At 37.1% G+C, this 21,019-nt stretch overlaps 1 protein-coding gene across 2 annotated transcripts in view; it reads left to right on the top strand.

Annotated features, from left to right (window-relative positions):
- UBE2H (ubiquitin conjugating enzyme E2 H) overlaps nt 1–21,019 on the top strand; it is a 100,233-nt gene that overhangs the window by 52,493 nt on the left and 26,721 nt on the right. For both annotated transcript variants that reach the window (XM_067746997.1, XM_067746998.1), the window contains exons 2-3: nt 4,304–4,380; nt 4,966–5,040. In XM_067746997.1, coding sequence (XP_067603098.1) covers nt 4,304–4,380; nt 4,966–5,040 — 152 coding nt within the window. The remainder of the gene's footprint in view (nt 1–4,303; nt 4,381–4,965; nt 5,041–21,019) is intronic.

Below are 21,019 nucleotides of genomic sequence, written 5' to 3'. Positions count from 1 at the left end.
CAACCCGTTCTTTATCCTAGTCCCTTACTGCCATGGGCACAGCTCAGGGAGGCCACCTTCCTTTATCTTACAAACTCACTATCAGCAAATTTAGGAAGCAATGCTGTCTGAATCCTTGACCTGTTAACAGGCTTAGCCCTTGGCTCCCTTTCTGGAAAATCCCAGAAGTATATAAAAATCATTTCTAAAATCCCGACAGACACGTTTTGCCAAGAATGTCAGTTATCTCTTGACGGCTTGGCATTAACCTTTAAATATTACATTGTGTAATCATAATGCCATTCAGGGAAAATAAGTTGGTGGGTGGCTGGCATTTTAAAAGTGAAATGAACTTGGGTTCCTGGGAATGTTAATCATTATTCTACTGAAAATGCTGACATTCCTTAATAGTGAAATGCTAAGTAAGTAAAAAGCAGTATTTTACAAATAACTTAGAGGTGAGTAAAAGGTGATTTTTATGGGTTTATTTAACATATTTTTACCAGAACAGTATCTGAAGGATATTTTATATTTTCAAGCTTTGAAAGTGAGAAAGTAATGAAGGAACCTTCTAGTGAGTTCCCACCAGGCTACTAGCCTGACCAGCACATCTCAGAAATAGATCATTGTAACCTGTCATTGTAACCTGCCTTCTCATTTGCCTTCCTTGCCCTTGACTTTGCAGCAGGGAGCAGAAAGAAACTCGTGGCCTCTACCATAAATATACATGGTAACAGTAGTCAAGTAATTTTATATTTTTTGTGGGTAAGTCATTCATTCATGGTGATGGAATGGCTTATTTTTAATGCAGTGTTTTTCTTTCAACTAAACTTAAATTCTTTTTTTCCATCTGATTTAGTGTCTGTACCACTCCAAGGCAGCATAAATTTAGTACAGCTTCTTCATTTTACCAACTTGGTAGAAGTTTTTAAAGGTTTCATTCAGTTTACTTTTAGCTTTTCATGTGAAATGGACTATAATAACACTTTAATTTACAGTATAATGTGTAATTTAAGACAGACCCAGTGTATCTGGAATGTGGGTTATACCAGGGATCATGGGAAAGAGGAGGTTTGGAGCATTAATTTCTAATCTCATTTTCACATGACCTTTTCAAAAGGAGAATCTTCTTTGAAAAGTAGGTAACAGCATGGACTAAATCCCAAACAGATCACAAAATGGAAGAAACCCAGACTTAACTGCATCTACATAAAAGATAGAAAAGATATCTTCAGTTTTCTAGAGGGGACATTCATGTGGATAACTTATAATTTTAAATGATTAATTAAGAGTAATTGCTGTAGATTAGTGTCATTCATAGCAAGTTAGGTCTGATTGATAGGGAATGCTGCTTTTACAGATTCTTATATTGTAAAATTAGTTTGACTTCTTTTGTTAAACTCATTTAATCCTCTACCTTACTTCATTATTATCCTTGCAAATTTATTTAGTTTAATGTCTGAGATATCTTTATATGTGGTACTACAGTGTATTCATTTTGACTACTTCTGGATACCCCAAGTTAAACAGAAACATACATTAGAGGAGCTCTGGTTGGGGAGAAGACACTAGTAAACAATAATAGACACTAGTAGCAGCCTGTTGCATAAATGGCTTATAATTCTTTTTCCTATTGATAAATACTTAAATTATTTTCATTTTAAAAATTTAAATAAAAAATATCTGTACATGTATCAGATAGTCTTATATTTAGTAAACTTCTTTTATTAAATAGTAACATATGTACAAAAAGTGCACAAATCATTTTTGTAGCTCATTGATAAATGGAACTGTAAATAAAAGTGTAATCGGCACTCTAGAAGTCCCTCTCAAACCCCTTTCCAATGACCAGGCCCCACTAGAGGGTGACCACTATCCTAATTTCTAACACCTTGATTCATTTAGCCTGTTTGAAATGTGTGTAGATGGAATCATATTGTATGTGCTCTTTGGTATCTGCTTTCTTTCACTTACTGTAATATCTTTGAGACTCATCCATTTACATGTACAGTTAATTTTTTATTGCTGTGTAATATTCTGTTGGGTGACTGTACCATAATTTATCCTTTTTACTGTTGATGAACTTTTGGATTGTAACCTAATTTTTGGATATTACAAGTAGTGCTATACGAACATTCTTAAATGTGTTTTGGTGAACATAGCTATTCCTGTCTACTGGGAATAGTGCTGATGAGTGTGGGACATGCATGTGTGCAGCTTTACCGTGCCAACAGTTTTCCAAAGTGGTTGAAACCGTATCACACTCCCACCAGCAGTGTCTGTTTTTTGTTTTTTTAAAAATAACTTGAAAGAAGTGAAATTTGAGTAAAAGAGTAAATTCATTTTAAGTAGTATAGTGCTAAATTTGTCCTCAGGAATACCAATTTATACTCCACTGAACACTGGGTTTTATCTAGCTCTTTCATCTTTATGAATTAATAGTGGAAAATATCTCATTTTTAAACTAATGAGTTGGACTTTTTATGGCTTAATTTCAGTTTTCTCAACTTGGCTCTTCTGGTCTTTTCTTTCTAGTTTGTCCTTTGTCCTGACTTTATTTTTTATAATATAGAAGTTTTAAATGTGTGTGTGTGCTTGCATCTGCTGATTTTTCCCTCTGTGGTTTCTGGCTTTGGTGTCATTCTTAAGAAAGCCTTTTATCCCCAAGGTTTTTTTTGTTTGTTTTTTTGAGAACTTAGTTATTTGTAATTAACTTTGTTTATTGTAACTAGATTTGACTTTTACTAACACAAGGGAGCTTTTTTGGTTGTTTTTGTTTTAAAACAATTTAAACATGTACTTTAATTTATTACATTAGCATTAGCTTTGGAATATTTTGTAAGGAGGTGCCAGGAAGAATTTAGTACACCAAAGCATGCATGCATGTTTCGTTTGACCATGAGAAATGAAGCCAATTTTCCAATGTGGATACTATTTGAATCCTTTCAGTGTGCATGTTATTAAAATAGTTTTCAAAAAGAATGAGATCAAATAGACTGAATTATCTTATTATTTAATATCTCTAGTGGATACTGTTCATTGCTCTTGAGCAAGGACTTTGCCAAAAATACACCTGGCCTCTGTTCTGTGGCCTACAGGACAAAGGATTGGAGAGCCAAATACTTAATTTCAAGCCTTTAAAACTAACATTTTTCTCTATTTAAGAGATCACTTAAAATTTCTTTGGCTTTTTTTCTTTTGTATAATAGTACACATAATTAAAATGTAATTTGCACTGGTGGTTGAGAAAGATGAGACCAGTCTGTCATATCTGGTTGTTGTTGGTGGTTTTTTTTTAAGGTTACAGTGGGATTTGAGAGCTCCCGAAAGCCCCCACCATCTAAAATTTTTCTCAGTAGAGTCATTATTGGGTTAGACCACAAAGCAGAGACAAAACAGATATTAAGCCAGTAGCCCTCTCTTCTGCTGATGTGGGTTGGTTTGGTTTCTATAGTCGAATCTTAGTACCTTAAAGGGGTGGGTCTCGGGACAAGTAAATTTTTGAGGAAGGGAACACAGAAGTGTTAGCGCTCTGTGATTCCAACCCCGAGCACATAAGAACCTAGAGACCAGTCTCAAGGGGATGGAAAAGAGGGAGGAAAAGAGTAGGTGAAAATAAATACTACAGATAAGATTTAAAAAAAAAAATTTTTTTTTTTGCTTGTCTTTTGCATTTGGCAATGCTACTTATAGCAAGGTTATATCACTAGTTATTTTGATTATTCTCTAAGCCAGGGAGAAAATTATGGGGACTTCCTTAGTAAATGTGTAATTTTAGGAGCACAGCATTTCCAGTTCAGGAGAATCGGTGTTTTGCTGAGTGCTTGAATTTGACTAAAGGGAATGCTGGATTTATGTTAAAGGGTCATTGGGGATAGGATGGGGTGGGGACAGTACAGAGGGGAGAAAAACTAAAATTAAGTGCCTATTTTTCATACTTATATATACAATGTGGTCTTACACATTTTACATACTTAACCCATTTAATCTTCACAGAGGTCTGTAAAGTGGTGTTTTCCTGATTTGCAAAGGAGAACAAAAGGCTCAGGGAGTGAGTTTACATTATTTTGTCTAGGCTCAAATTCAGTATATGGCAGTTCTAGGATTTGAACCCCAGCTTCTCTGAATCTAAAGCTCATTCATATTCTTTTCACAAGAGCGTATATTGCCTTTTAAATTACAAGAATTATTATTCATGTTTTATATTTTATTGCTTTCATTATAAAATGTTGGTAACACTTTAAATGGCATATCTTGAGGAAGCCATCTTTAGTTCTTCTGGGTAATATAAAGCCTGTGTAATTTCCTTTACCTTCCACCTTAGCATCGAGAGTAAGCATGAGGTTACGATCCTAGGAGGACTCAATGAATTTGTAGTGAAGTTTTATGGACCACAAGGAAGTAAGTATATGTGTTGGTATGTGTTTTTTATTACAATCTTTTACTCTATTCCTTAATAGACAGTGAGAATATCAAGGGAGATGGTGATATGTGTAGTTTTTGAAAAGTAAATTTAATTTAATTCTAGAAGCAGTGAGGAAATCTTGCTCTTATCATAATTACTTTATATGCTTTTCTCTTTTATCTCTGTGTGACAGTATTAAACATGAATTGTGAATTCTGGGTTTTGTGGAAATGTTTTTTGTTGTTTTTTGGGGGTGGGGTGAGCATGGTATAGATTGAGACAGTAGGCTATTACTTACCAAATAACTGAACAGTGTTTGATACTTTAAAGAATCACGTAAATTTGGGGGAGAAAATGAACCTTTGCTAACTCTAGATTTTTTAAAGAAAAGTAGTATAATTGAACATAGAGTACCTACTAGTTATAGTAGTTAGTTAGTTATAAGAGTTCCCTGACTCTTGAAGGAATTAATTTGCAAGGTTCTCAAAACAGGTTAGGATTTAATGTTTAACTTACATTCAGATTTATCTTCTGATTTGGAGGCACAATCCTAATGTTTAACTTTTTTGCTTTTATTTCAGCACCATATGAAGGTGGAGTATGGAAAGTTAGAGTGGATCTTCCTGATAAATACCCTTTCAAATCTCCATCTATAGGTATGTAACTACCCAGTTTCTCTCCTTAGAGAGTTTTGAAATGGAAAAAAAAAAAATCCTACGTTTTATGGGACATCATTAATTCCAGAAATATTAACTTAACTGAATTTTTTCCTTTTTTGGCTTAGGTTAATTAGTAATTTGGTGGGGGGGGGTACTTCCATAGTGTGATAGAAAATGTTTAAATATACCCTTTGCATGCTTGTAATGACTATAACTCTAGATTTTTCTGTCAGGGTCACATTAAACAATTTTAAGACCCACTGTCCATTCAGGCTATTAGCAGTAAAATAATAAACATCTTAAATCTCATTTTAAATGCCAGATTGTTGGAATTAATATTTTACAGTGCCTATTCTAATTCTGCCATTTAAAAATCCTGTGTATATCCTACTTTACTTTTGTTCACTCCCACTCTGGGTACCCTTTTCCATTCTCTACATTCCTAATCTTTTTAGCCCTCTAAACAGCTAAAGAAAGTAGAGAAGAAACCTCAGTGGGGTTGTATAAAGGGTATTTTTTTCCTCACCTTCATCTTCTGCCCTAATTGTTGATATTAACCTATTACCCCTATTAAGGCATTTAGTGACAATTTAGGTATTTTAGCATCAGATGCTATAGAGGTATATTTGATTGAAGATTGATAACCTTTAAATATTTTGAGACTGTAGAATGGTAGTAACTTAGCTAACTTAAGCCCACTTTTAAAAGTTTCATTCTGTAGATGATTTTAAAATGTTATAAAATATTGACCAATTTTAAGAAGGAAGAAGAAGATAAAATTGGAATCTATTAGAGCATTCTCTGTCACACTGAACCGCATGTTCAGAATTGTTAGTTTCAGATATGTTGCTACTGCTGTGGGCTTGTCTTCAGAGCTAATGCCAGAACTCTTGGAATTTAGACTGCCCCACCACCCCAAAAGGGTTTTTTAAAAGAGGTGGACCAAAGACATTCTGAGCTATATGTTTTGATTCTAGGCCCCCACATTTCTGTCTCGGATAAATAATGCAGGAACGTTAGAATAGTCACAGGCTAATTCCCAGTCAGATGCAACGGCCTAGCCCCCTGACATCTAGCTACTTTATATGTTTTAGAATTTCATGCTATAAAAATACTACAGAGCATCTATAATCCCTTCTTAGGCTGGGATTCTTAGTGCTCATTTTAAGAATAAACTGGTGATCTCCTCTTAAGGGCCCTAAAGTTGAGTTTTTAAACTCAGTAATTGAGAAGATACTTTATGGATAATTGAATTACTATAAGGGCCTCCAAGTTTTAGAGTTATCAGCTGGTGATGTAGGAAGAGTGCTGTGAGGTGCTGAATCTTTGAGACAATCCCTGAATGTATCTGACTTAATACCTTAGCATACTTGGGACACCAGCCCTTTCTCAGTTCCATTCCAGTGTGGTGGAATGTAGGTTTCACTCAGTTCGGGAGGGCTTTTGTGTCACATTGGTTCCCTATCCCCCATTTGTCTTTTAACTTTAGGGTGTTTCTTTCTATATAGGCATTTAAAACTTTTATGTAGTTGAGTGGTATGATCTTTAAACCTTTACAAACAGAACGTCCAAACCATGTAAATTCATTCAAATATATTCCATACATACCTATTTACTTAAAGACTAAAAATTGGCTTGGTAAATCTAGTTTTGTTACCCTAGATTCCTAGTCAGAAAGGAAACAGTATAGCTTGTTGAAACTAACAATGAACCTATAGAAATGCAATTACATATCCTGTAGAAATGTAGTTTTTTCTCAAGTCTTGTCTTAACATATATTTCCAGGTAATATAATTATTTCAGCATAACTTTCAAAGTGTAAATATCTAAACTTCAGACATTGTTTATTAACTAATGACACAGCAGAGGCCTCTGTACTTTCTTAAATTAATGATGTAACATGAAATTGGTTAGGACAAATGACTAGGCAAATTTAACTTCTTTATAATTTTTCCTTTGCCTTTCTGTGTGCTTTTAGAACTTGGTAATACCTACAAATGTGTACCATATTCTCTTAGGGAAGTAGATCTAGTTGAAATATTTGTACAAGCTGTCCTTGTTTCCTCCAAAGGAAGATTGCATAAGAGAGTTTTAATCAGTTGTGTGGGGTGACCCATTTTCAGGTCGTCAACAATGTAATTACTGTTAGAATGTGCGTTAAACATTTTGAGAGGTAGTGGCTCATGTAGAATAGGCAAAGATTCCTTTTTGAATTGTATAGATAGTTGCAGAATTATACAGAAGGGCAAGGGGATAAGATAAATCCAACTTCACTGCTCTTTTTAAACCCTGCCTCTATAGTATCTAGGCAGGCATACCCTTCTTTCTGAGCCAAATTTTGAGATGTGCAAATTTAGATTAAGTATTTTAATGTTTAGCTCTTGGAATTTTAAAATGTATATGTATATAGTTTTTTGTTTAATATTACTATGTATTTTTTAAATTGTATAAATGCTCCATATCCATAGTAGGAATGTAAGAAGGTCCAGGTGAGCAAAAGTAAAGAAAAATTAAAATGTCTTATAGTCCTATCCCTCAATAGATATCATTATTTGCATAAAGTGCATAAAAATGTACTTTAAAACATTTTTCTATGCATATATAAGTGTATATGCAATGTAATTTGACAGGCTCATCTTTGGTATATACTCCAAATACAGTTTTAGAGAGTTTTCAGTAGTTACATGATTGCATGAGGTATAACTACAAAAGTCCTTTCAGAAACAGTTTACGTCTTTAAGTAAGTTTTTACCCCCAAATAGCAGTAAACTCCCTCAACTCCTCTGTGGAAAGAGAAGGAATATAAACAGACTCCTGGGGAAGTTACGAGCTTACTCTTACAATGCCATCATTGTTCCAAACATCTTAAGCTCATCTTTTGGAATTTTACATTCTCTTTGAATATCATGAGTGATGGCAAATCTTGATGCTTTGAAGCTGGATATAAATTTTTGAAATGGCTAAAGGTCATTTAATTCTAGAGAATAAGATGAATTGAAAAACAAAGTAACATCAGTTGAAATCTAAAATGAAATATGGTTGTGAAAGTGACTTAAGTTTAAGGATTATGATCTTGTTTTAAACTGGCCCTATGGGCTCTTTCAAAAGGAAATTATAAAACTCCTTTAATCAATTGTAATGTCATTGAAATATTTGCATCGTTTTCCAGAGAGACTGCTTTGATGTAAATTATATTTGAATCTTTAAGTTCTGATTTATTTGAAAGTACAGACTTTTATCTTTTTCATTCAGAAACATTCCTAGAATGCTAGCAGTGCTGCTGGGTGTGTCACTGTGTAGTTAGGCGAATGTGATTGGTCAGTGGACTGGTTCAGGAAAGAGTGGGAAAGAATGGTTCTGGCCCTGATTCTCCTTGACTGTGAGAATGATACTTATCAGAACTGTTGTTTCCTCTTCTAGAAAATGAGATAATGGAATTAAATGAACTCTGCATGTTTGATATTGACCAATGTATTAAATACTCAGAATACATGATATATGGCATTCTACCCAATAGTTAGGAAGGCTGTGTAAGGCTTTCACTAGTTGGGAGGAAAAAGTCAACACATACAAAATACTGCATTTGCTTTAGTGACAGCATTTCCTTGCTTTTTAGGAGAAGTGTGAATTAGCAGCTCAGTTGAGGAAGAAAGAGTATATGGAGGAGATAGGCTTTTACAAGAATTGTATTTCACATATTGAGAATAGTCTTTACAAAGCTTCAGAGATGTGAAGGTGAACGTAAGGACTTTACAAATACTCTTTCAAAACCGAAGTAATGCCCAGCCCATGAAGATTATGTTATATGCAGAGGAGTTTCTACAGAGACTGCCATATTCCCTACTTCTCCAGATTCACAGTTTTCAGTCGTTACACGTGTGCTCATCTACTAAGGAAGAGCTTTTATCCGTCAAAGATAAGACTTGCAGTTGCTGTGTGGGGAAATAAAAATGAGTGATCTCATATATACAGAGGTCACATGGAGCAATTTTTTATAAAAATTAAAAATAATCGATAAGCATAGGATACAAATGGTTTTGTGTCTAATCCAAAGAATGCAGATTAAAAAAATAAGAGAATATATGACTTATCAAATTGGCAGGTTAAACATTGTTGGCAAAGTTATTATGATGTAGCCAACCTAACAGTATATATAGATAAAATTTTGTATCCTTTGAGTGATTTTACTTAAAATAAGGAAATACCCAGAGGTGTACACTAAGATTAATATACAAGAGTATGTAAATTGCAGTGTTATTTTTAAAACTTAAAAGTTGGAAGCAACCTAAATCACCCAGTTGATAATAAAGTAGTTAAATTGTGGTACATTTTAATGGACAAAATGTTTCACAACCATTACTCATATTTTAACACCATCTTTAAAGGAACACATAGGAGGGAATTCCCTGGCCAACCAGTGGTTAGGACTTGGCACTGTCGCTTCCAGGGACCTGGGTTCAATCCCTGGTCAGGGAACTAAGATTTTGTAAGTCACACATGCAGTGCGGCCAAAAAATAAATGAATGAATAAATAAATAAATAATGGAACACACAGGAAAATGTATAACATTATATAGTGTAACAATAATTTTTTCCATGCAAATTCCAAGTATGAATGCCAAATACTGGCTGTAGTTATCCATGGCTGTTAAGGGAATTAAAACCATTTTTCTGTAATTCCCAAATATTCTGCAGTAAGTTCCCTTTTATTATAAAAGTAAATATTTAAAAACATATGGCAAGTGCATGTCTTTTGAGTGTCCTGTCTACATCTTTGTCTGAGTCTATGCTTTTCCTGTGTTTTGTTCTAGAAAGCCACCAAGCAATCCTTGGCCAGAATTCTTACCTGGTAGCTTGCTAAGGGCCTGCTGGCCCCCATGTTTCCCACCACCCTCCTTTCTTTTTTACCTTCAGTTTTAATTATTTGTGCGTGTAAGTGTACCTACTATTTCCTTTGTTTCTCTGCTTACAGTTTAGTTTACTCCATCTTGGAATAAACCTTTAAGTATAGCTATTCTACACTCCTTTTCTTCCTTTCCCTTTTCCCTTCCCTTGTTACTTGAGCAATTCTTATCTGCTTCTTTTTTCAGTCTGACTCCTCCACTTGTGTTTCCCTTTGTTCCATTTTTCTCTTCATATGAACCAAGAAGGCTCCCGTTTACAGCTAATAATAACAGTAATAATTTTTTTTTTTAACAGAAGGGGAGGGGAGAATCTGTTCTCTTATTTTTCAACAGGCAGAATTTTTATTTTTATTTATTTTTATTTTTTAAATTTTATTTTTTTGGCTGCGTTGGGTCTTCATTGAGTCACACAGGGGCTACTCTTCGTTGTGGTGCGTGGGCTTCTCATTGCAGTGGCTTCTCTTGTTGCGGAGCACGGGCTCTAGGCGCGCGGGCTTCAGTAGTTGTGGCTCGCGGGCTCCAGTAGTTGTGGCTCGCGGGCTCTAGAGCGCAGGCTCAGTAGTTGTGGCGCACAGGCTTAGTTGCTCCGTGGCATGTGGGATCTTCCCGGACCAGGGATCGAACCTGTGTCCCCTGCATTGGCAGGTGGATCCTTAACCACTGCGCCACCAGGGAAATCCAATAACAGTAATACTTTGGATAAACCTCACCCAAGAGGGCAAAATTATGTCTTCTGATAAAATACAACGTACAATATTAAATTTAAGCTTTTCAGCCTCTAAAGCAGCGGTCCCCAACCTTTTTGGCACCAGGGACTGGATCTGTGGAAGACAATTTTACCGCGGGGGGTGTGGGGGCTTGGGTGGTTCAGGCGGTAACGCAGGCGATGGGGAGTGGCAGCTGAAGCTCCGCTCACCCGCCCGCCGCTCACCTCTTGCTGTATGGCCCAGTTCCTAACAGGCCGCTAGCAGTCCATGGCGGGGGTGTTGGGGACCCCTGCTCTAAAGGTCTTGAAAGTACCTTGAAAAGTTCCCTTCAAGATCTACAGTAGTCTCCATCAGATCTACCTATTTTACTTAAACACTAGCATTCAACAGAAAATTTTAAAGTTGTCATTTAATCTTATTTTTAAATGTCTACTGACTAGTATATTAATAGACATGTATTCTACTAATTTCAGATAGAACTATAGAGTATCTTAGAATCTTTTGTAGATAGCCTTAAGACCAGCCTGGGAACTCTGTCACCATTTATACTTTTTTAAAATAGAAAACTCTTTTGTAAGAGCCAGCTAACAAGTCTAGAAACTCACTTTTGAAATACTACCTGTGTGTTATCTCCATATTAACAGTGAGGAGGACCCTCTCAGGAGCAGGCTATATGCTATGTGTGTCTGGACTGTAATTTGATGATACCAAAGCTGACTGTGTGAGAGGAACGGTTGAGAACAAGATTCTGGAGAGACCACTTAATGTGTTTGCCGAATGTTGATAGAATGGCCAGGGAAAAACCCAAGCTCATTCTTCAGTGTAATTGATGTCAATAGCATATGGCAAGAGCTAGCCAAGTCCATTTGAGTAAATAGAAACAAAACGAAAGAGTCATGGACAATAACAAAAATTAGAATGCTATTTTGAGCTATACCAGTGGCCTTTACAATTAGGTCAGACTGTCATCTAAATAGAATGGTTTTAGGTCATTCTTTTCCAAAGGAAACTAGACTAGATAACCTGTCTGAGTTCCTTCTAAATTTCCCAATCTGCCACCAGTTTTTAATTAAAAGATATTCTGATATTCAGTGCACCATATTCTTTTTACTTGTGCCAGTGATTAAAGGAAATGTTTTCACCTTTTTCATTGGCAGATTCACAGACTCTTCTGGCATAATACATTTTTTATTTCACTATGGCCAGAAATTACCTCACAGTATTTTTGGAATGGAGTTTTATAACATATGGTATGACTAACTGTAGAGTTTAGAATATTTACCATTTACTTTGTGTCTTCCTAGCTGGAAACATTGTACAATTACTCCCTCAGGAACTATTGTGAGTAACTTAACTGAGCCCTGCTTAGTCAGGAGTAGACCAGGATTGGGAGTAGAGAGGAGTGTGTCATGCATGAGAGGTTTGGGGTCAGTCATTTAACAAAGACTACTTGAACCACTATATTTCCACAAATAGAATGAATTCTTAGACTGAGGAAGCAAATTCCATTAAGATCACCTATATACTTCTCTACTTTTGCAACCTTGGGTTTGAATTTAGTTCCTGTTTCAGTTACATTCTAGTAGAAAAGTTTCCTAAAAAAATTTTTTTAGATAATGCTATAAGAATATAAGCCGGGCTTCCCTGGTGGCGCAGTGGTTGAGAGTCCGCCTGCCGATGCAGGGGACACGGGTTCGTGCCCCGGTCCGGGAAGATCCCACATGCCGCGGAGCGGTTTGGGCCCGTGAGCCATGGCCGCTGAGCCTGCGCGTCCGGAGCCTGTGCTCCTCAACGGGAGAGGCCACAACAGTGAGAGGCCCGCGTACCGCAAAAAAAAAAAAAAAAAAAAAAAAAAAAAAAAGAATATAAGCCATTGTTAAAAGCTCTCCTTTTACTGGAGTTCTGAAAATGAGATTTTTCAGGATAGATTTTTTAAAAAGATTATGTCTAGCAGCTGAGGCAGAACCTGCTTTCTCATAAAATGGATACATCTTGCATCGTCTTCTAATCAGCTCCACAAATTTATCAGATACCAGCTGTGTGCAGGGCATTATTCTAGGTGCTAGGGATACAGAAGTGAACAAATTGCTCCCTTCACCCTTAAATCCTTTTGTGATGACGGGAGGGGGGGATAAAACAAAATTTTAAATGTCTGATAGCTTTATGCAGAGAACTGATGTGATAGAATTGACATGATAGCTATCTTAGATTAGGTATTCAGGAAGGGCTTCTCTGACAAAGTAAATTTAAGCTGAGGTTTAAATGAAAAGGGGAAAAAAGCCAGCCCTGATCCTCCAAGGTCAGGGATTGAGAGCATTTTAGGCAGAAGAAATTGTGAAGACAAAGACCCGGAGGCAGGAGCTTTGCATGCTCAGGGAAGAGAGATGAGGCTGGGAGGCTGGGTCGAGAGTGTGAGATATGAGAAGCGGTCCAAGTGGTAGGCAGGGCGAGGTCCTGTAGAGCTTTGCTGGCCAGGTTAAATGGTTGAGTTATATTCTTAATGTAATGAAAAAAAATCATTGCAGTGTTTTAAACAGGTTCAGTGATCACTCTGCTGTTGTGGGGAAAGAGTAGAGATACTGGTGGTTTGGATCAAGGTGCCAAGGTTGAAAACTCTGGTGTATTGGGTTGGCCAAAAAATTTGTTCGGTTTTAAGTAAAAATAAAAGACACATTTTTTATTTTCACCAATAATTTTATTGAACAATTATTCACTAACCGAATGAACTTTTTGGCCAACCCAATAGATACACATTACTTGAAGAAATCTATCTATATAGAGGAAAGCATACAAATGAGGCTGTTACCTAGAGGAAGATAAAAGGAAGGCTTTACTTTTTATTTCTTGAATAGGAGATTTTGCTCCTTGCAGGGAGTTGTCTAGAAGAGAGGGAAAGCTTGGTGATGTTGGACGTCAGGAGGAGAATTAAAGGAGCAATGCCTTTGACACTGTAGCAAGGGACAAGATCAGAACACAAATAGAAGACTGGTGCTTGAGAAGACCATGAACATGAACATTTGAGCAAGCTGTTGAGGCAGGAAAAATTAGCATGTGGGGGGGTGGATTTTGTTGGGGATGATGAGGGATCCTGCCAATTGGCACCCATTTTCCAAAAAAAAAGGGCAGGGCTATTAAGTCAAAGTGAGAAATGGAGGGGCAAAGGGAATGGGAGATTTGCAGAATAATGGTAAAATGTCCAAGTCATTGGAGAATGGGGGAGCAAGCTACTAGAGAAAGAAGAGAGGAAAATTATAGGGGATGTTGAATCCACAAAAGTTGTTATAGAGCATACTTTTTAAAATTGATACATTTGTTTACTTACATCTCTCCTCCCTGCCAACCCAATAGATATAAACTCCATGAAGGCAGTTCCTGGGTCTGTTTTACTAAAAATCCGTCTCCCCACCTCCAGGCTTTATACATTGCCTGTTCTGCAGAAGAATATCTGTTGAGTGAGTTAGTGAATAATGAGTGAATGCCTGTTTAGAGACATCCTCAAGTCCAAGTAAGAATTGTGAATGATTGGTTTTCTCCAGTTGTAGATGGGTATTTTGTAGGGGAGAGGGCAGGGGATTTGCAGAGAATTGCCAGAGAGTGATGATGGTGATAGCTCTTAAACCTAGTCAGGGGAAGACGTGAAAATAAGAGGGTGGTAGGTAGGAATAAAGTGGGAGGGTGAGTGGATTAGAGTTCACAGGTGGAAGAATTGTTCATGGGGTGGGAAGCTCTTTGACAAGGATAGGAGACCGTAGTGGGAGAGGGGATGTCTGAATTTGTGATTTTGGAAGTGAAGCTATTTGTAGGGATGCCAGACTTCAAGGCATGTCCTGGGAGTGTGAATGAGATAGAACCGAGGAAAGATCATTAAGAAGAAGCTTAGAGAACTGAGAGGCCCCAGGGTGTGAGGAGGGTGGTCTGTGTAGGTAATAATGTCACTAAAAATGACAGGAGTTGGTGGGGGAGAGACTTGGCTTAGGTGCTGAAGTTCTCAATGATGGAAGAAGTCAGTAGTCAAATTGGCCCTGTCAATGAAAAACCTGTTGTTAGCAGTTTGTAATATCTAAATTTATTCAGCTTCATCTTGCTGTATAGCCAGAGTAAAAATAATAGTCGGCTTTGATTTCCCTTCCCCAGGCCACCTCTAAGGGGTAACCTTGCTTTTGCACATGCTTGCTTCTGTGAGAAGGTTTGTGCATTTCCTTCTTGAAGCTGGCTTATGTCAGTTTTAATTCTGCCTTTGGCAATTCATTATTATATAATCTTTCCATTTGCTGTATAAAAGTTCCACCTAACTTGCTGTTTAGGTTAGTTCCTACTTGAACTTTAGTTCCTCTAGCTTTTGAGCTGGTTGGTTATTCTGACATCTTCTGGGCATAAAATTCATTTTCCTTTTAGGATTGGTGTTATAATGAAAACATATATTCTTAGCTTCATTTTTCTTTAGTTAAACTGAAATTCTTCTAAAAACAAATAAGAGTAATATCTTAGTTCCCTTGGAAAAGCTTGTTCACACAGTTCAAGATTTGTTCATATTCTTGGTGTTGGTGAAAACCATATTGCTAGAAGGAACTTTGGAGATTATATCATCCTGTTCCGTTATTTGAAGGATTGTAAAAATGAGACTCAGGAAGGTGGAGATATATTACTACTAATTAGTTGCAGAGTCTGCCTTCTAGCTTCCAGTCCAGTGTTTTTTCCATATGCCAAATACAATCAGAACAATCTTTTTAATAGTAAATATTAGAGTAACTGTATTTGCCATTTCCAGTGTGATAGGGTTATAAAAAAAACTAATATCCCATAATCAAAATACCTTCTAATGCTCTTGACAATTGCTAAAGGATTAAGAGATGGATATGTAGGGGCAGATATTTTCATTTTTAGGATGAGAAAAGTGAGATGAAATTACTTGCCTGAGCTCATGAGTTACTGGTCACATGCTGTGCATATATTCCTTAAATCTTGGTGACAGTCCTGTGGTATGTGGATACCATTATTTAACCCAGCTTTATGAATAAGGAGACAGAAAGGCAAAGAGATACAGTAGGTCTAAGTGGAACTTAGGCAGTCTGACTGGAGCCTGATCTTTTAACCACGACTTTGTGCAGTAACAGTGGCAGAGACTTGAAATTAGGTCTCGAAATTTCAAGTCCAGTGTGTTCTGTCCATACTCTGCTGCCTCTGACCATGAAAATAAATCCTGCCTGATTCAGACAGTGTGGTTATATGAATGACCAGGAGAGTGAAAGGTAAACTATGGAGATAGGAAAGAGATTACAGTCTTCCAAAAATGGATGTGCAGGAGAGTAGATTTAAGGCTGCAGGCTTTGGTAATCTGCTAGGTTGGTAGAAGAGTTATGCTGTTGAAGGATAACACTTCACCTTTTCTTAGTTATAAATGAATAAATGAACTTTTCTTATCCATCCAGCCCATTCCTCAGACTCCATATTATCAGAGAGAAAGGAAGAAACAGAAAAGAGGACCCCTTGTTGAGTTTAGATCTCCTGAACACACACAGGATCAGTTCAGAAGTTCCCATGACACAGGGCAATGAGAGTGAGCTCCTTGCTTGGTTCCTCACCCAAGAAGAGACCGGCCCAGGTCCATCTCTCCTGAGTAGGAAAGGCTCAGCTCTCGGAAGAGACTTCTGCCTGGGTGCAGGCTGCCACGGGCTGGGCCTGGCTGTCTGAGGTAAGATGAAAATCTATCTGAGGGTGCACTAATGCACAAAGCTGGCAGTATAGCTGTCACCAGTGAAGCTGGCAGCATCCCCACCCCTTTTTTATCTGGAACACCCTAACTCTGATCACCTCCTGCATGCTTGGAATGGAGATCCAAGTTATTGCCCTTAAAAAATTTATAGTCTGAGATACTTCTAGGGGAGATAGGATTTAATCTTTAATAAATATATTTTAAATAATTATATCTACTTTAAAAATAGAGAATTAATCAGTTTCATTCTGAATGGTCTACTTTATGTGGGTATTTGTCCTGAAGATAGAATATCAGAGAAATTAAATATATTTATTTACTGTTTTCTCACAGGAATTCATAAGCTTATAATTAAATCATATCAGCCACAGCTGCCTCAACCATCTGCAGTCCAGGTTCATTTTATCTCTGGGATAAAGTTTTCATTTTTGCCTTTTGTGCTTTTCACCCTATTACCGTAGGGTGGATTTACCTTGTTTCATGAGTCACCTTGTTAGACCTCATTTCTTCAAGATTATTCTGGATGAAATTTCTGGATAGATGACTGGCCCTTAGGTATTTCATTGTATCCACAAATTTGATCACTAAAAATATCCCCACTTGTAAATGGAACAAAGACGGAAGTATTTTTTGCCTCTTTCATGTACATATTGACCCCAATATCAGTTATTCGAAAGTGTACAACTTTGTATAGATCCCCTCCTGGGATTGGACACAGAAACAGTCTGAAATAAAAAACAGTTTTCAGCATGACTCGGCACAGCGTTATTTACTTTCTCTCTTTATTAGCCTATGGGTCAAGAGATTTGTTATTCTAGAGCAATTGAGTATTGGAGTGGAACAAGCAAAAGCATGGCATATTTTTCTATTTTAATAATCTGTGCTTTTGTTTTCTAAGATATGTAGTTTTTCATCAGCTAAGCATGGTTTGGATTCCTCCTCCAGAATTATAAATCTCCTGATTCCCTTCTGATAAAAGACAGAGGACAGAGGTGGTAAGATTTTTAGCTAAACCTTTGTACCTGTTGTCCCCCTTTTTTATAAATGCTTGATCCATGCCAGAGAATAATTGTCCAAAAAATTTGAACAAAGGAGTTCTGAATTTTATCTGATCAAATCACTGAAATGTTATCATTAGAAAATGTCTGGTAGTGAATAAAATCTTAAATCATATGGATTAAATGTGACTTGCTGCTTCCACTTATCATGTTTCCATAAAAGCAGTTTTCAAAATATGTTCTCTTAAAATATCTTCAAAATAGTTCCTGGTCAAATGGAAACAAGTGTTGGGAAAATTCTCTTGTTGCAGACAAATTCATTAATGTGGTGATGGCATTGCCAAAAGGAAGGAAAACATGCCAGGGCAAACACACTCAGTCCTGAGAATGTTCCTTCTCTGAATTCCTAGCCTGTTCTTTCTCTCCTCCCCTCCTTGTGCAGAAGTTCCATTGTTGCCATCATTATCCAGAATGTAAATAGCTTTGCCAGAAATGCTGCCCACAGCTTGCCCAAGGACAAATTTAAAGGAGATATATATATATATATATATATATATATATATATATATACACACACACACAGATATAGATAAATCTACCCCTTTCCATTTATTTGCGTTGGGTATTTTTCTAACAATAGAAAAAGCCTGGTATAGGAAGAGATGATTGTAGTGTGGAAATTGTTTTTTAGTAGAAATGGTCTGGTTGTGCTTGTTGCTCAATGGCAAGTTTATAAACTCCATTTCTGCCTACTTTGGAATAGTCAGTGGATTTTGTGTCTCTTTGTGGTATTTTAGCATGTTAGTAACTTTGTATTGTATTCTCCAGAATACTTATGTACCTAAAAATGTGCCTCACAGAATTAATTTCCTTTATGGACTTAACCATTGGCCATTTCCCCTTAAGTCCTCTGTTCTCAGAGGTCTGGCCATTGTTATTAAATCCCAGATTTTAGAGCTGATGGTCCTTTTACAAACAGAATAAGAGTGGAGGTTTTGGAGGTCATGTAGCCCAGCTGTTTCTCTTTGCAGGTAAAGAAGCAGACCCACAGAAGTATAGTGACCTGATCAAGGCCTGCAGTTAATAGCAGAGTTGGGACTAGAAGCCAAATCCCTATTAGTACTTTTCTCTTTCCAGTCCGATTCTGCTCTCCACCTCAGAACTCAGATGGGGTTTTATATTTATCAGGGGCACTGGGGACTGGGCTCCAACCCATTTATTACTAAAGAATATGTTTACTAAGCCCTTTTTGGCCCTCTTTCTTATATAGTCTTGGACTCAACCAAGCCAAAATCTAGATTAAATTGAAAACAGTGTGGAAACTATATTGATTCCAAATGTAATCTCCAGACCTTGTACAAGGAAGGAGGCAGGAACCTTAATCTTTCAGAGACAGTTTTGATAAACATTTAAAGCTTTTTTCACCATAGCTATTTCCTTGACTTATACCTTTGAGGTTCCCTGTGACATCAAATTATTGAAGCTTCATTCTTTTATTTTTTTAATTTTTTGTTGAAGTATAGTTGATTTACAGTGTTATGTTAATTTCTGCTCTACAGCAAAGTGATTGAGTTATACGTATATACGTTCTTTTTTCATATTCTTTTCCATTATGGTTTATCATAGGATATTGACTATAGTTCCCTGTGCTATACAGTAGGACCTTGTTGTTTATCCATCCTGTATGTAATAGCTTACATCTGCTCACCCCAACCTCCCACTCCATCCCTCCCCCAACCCCCTCGGCAGCCACCAGCTTGTTCTCTACATCCATGATTGTTTCTGCTTCGTAGATGGGTTCATTTGTATTGTATTCTTTCTTTCAGACTTACTTCACTTAGTATGATAATCTCTAGTTGCATTCACATTGATGCAAATGGCATTATTTTGTTCTTTTTTATGGCTGAGTAGTAGTCTATTGTATATATGTACTACATCTTTATTCATTCATCTGTCGGTGGACATTTAGGTTGTTGCCATGTCTTGTGAATAGTGCTGCTGTGAACATAAGGGTGCAGTATCTTTTTGAATTATAGTTTTGTCTGGGTGTATGCTCAGGAGTGGGATTGCTGGATCATATGATGATTCTCTTTTTAGTTTTCTGAAGCTTCATTCCTTCTAACCCATTTCCATTGCTGCGATCCTACCTCTGGTATGGGGTGGGGCTGGTTTAAAAAGGATAACGGAGAAAATATCCCCACCACTAAGAACTAAGCACTGTTGATATTTGTACATATTTGTTACCAGTTTTTTATCTATGTGCACACTTTTTAAAATACCAGGGCAAATAATATACAAGCACATATATCTTTTTAGTATGTGAGCTGCCGAAGCAAGAGCTAGCTCTTTTTTAAAGGAATATAGTTTTACAGATAAATTCATCTTTAATCACCATTCCTCATTCTGTTACCTATTCCCACCATGACCTTGGCCCTGCACCCTCACTAAAATACTCTTATAAATTTGGTATATGTTGGTCCAATACAGTTTTCTGTACTCGTTACCATAGAGAATATGTAGTGTTGCTTTGTTTTAGTTTATGTAAATGGTATCATGCTGTAAATATATCATCCTGCAACTTTTTTGTTTCCCCTCAGCTTTGGCTCTATACATACTGACCTAGTTCACTACCTTGGCTGTATAGGACTCCCAGTATAAGGATGTACTACAGTCTCTCCCATCCCTTGTTGATGGGGTTGAACTTGGTTCTTGGCTTTTATAAACACTGCTGCAACAGATATTCTCGTAGGCCTTCTTGGACACATGTATTAGTGTTTTTCTGAGGTTCGATAGAATTTTTATTCTTCTTTTTTTTCTCAACATTAAGGCATGAACATTTCAATTGGCTTAGTATAATCGCCTCATAAACACATACCTTGTACATCTAGACTTTGAAACATCTTGAATGAAAAATGAATGTGAAATGGTAATTGGACACAAATCTTTTTGCATCAGAGTCATTTAAACATTGCATGGGATCTCTTGATAGTAGTAAATAAAACATTAAGCTATTTCAACACAAAAGATTAAAAAACAAAAATTGGAAGCATGATTAGTACTTGGAGTGGCTAGAGCACGTGAGGATTGGAATGTCTGGGATTTCATATAGTCTCATCCCCGTTTTCTAAGTCTAGAGAAGTTTCTTAGCTTTTTGGAGATGACCTCTGTCACACCTCATCCTTGAGGATCTTCCTTTGATGCCACTTGTCTGCATCTTTCCTGACATCTTCCTCTCCTCATACATGCTTCCCCTGTCACCTCTTTTTTTTTTAAAGGGCTTCAAATGCTTGGCTTTTTTTTTTTTTTTTTTTTTTGGCTGTGTTGGGTCTTCATTTCTGTGCTAGGGCTTTCTCTCGTTGTGGCAAGCGGGGGCCACTCTTCATCGTGATGCGCAGACCTCTCACTATTGCGGCCTCTCTTCTTGTGGAGCACACGCTCCAGACGCGCAGGCTCAGTAGTTGTGGCTCACGGGCCTAGTTGCTCCACAGCATGTGGGATCTTCCCAGACCAGGGCTCAAACCCTTGTCCCCTGCATTAGCAGGCAGATTCTCAACCACTGCGCCACCAGGGAAGCCCCCTGTCGCCTCTTTTTGCACACTGCATTATTTCTTTGTGTGTCTTGTCCCATTGCTCCAGTGACCTCCTCGAGAATAG

Source organism: Pseudorca crassidens, chromosome 8 (genome assembly GCF_039906515.1).
Source record: "Pseudorca crassidens isolate mPseCra1 chromosome 8, mPseCra1.hap1, whole genome shotgun sequence".
NCBI lineage: Eukaryota > Metazoa > Chordata > Mammalia > Artiodactyla > Delphinidae > Pseudorca > Pseudorca crassidens.
This window is presented reverse-complemented; position numbering and strand designations above follow the sequence as displayed.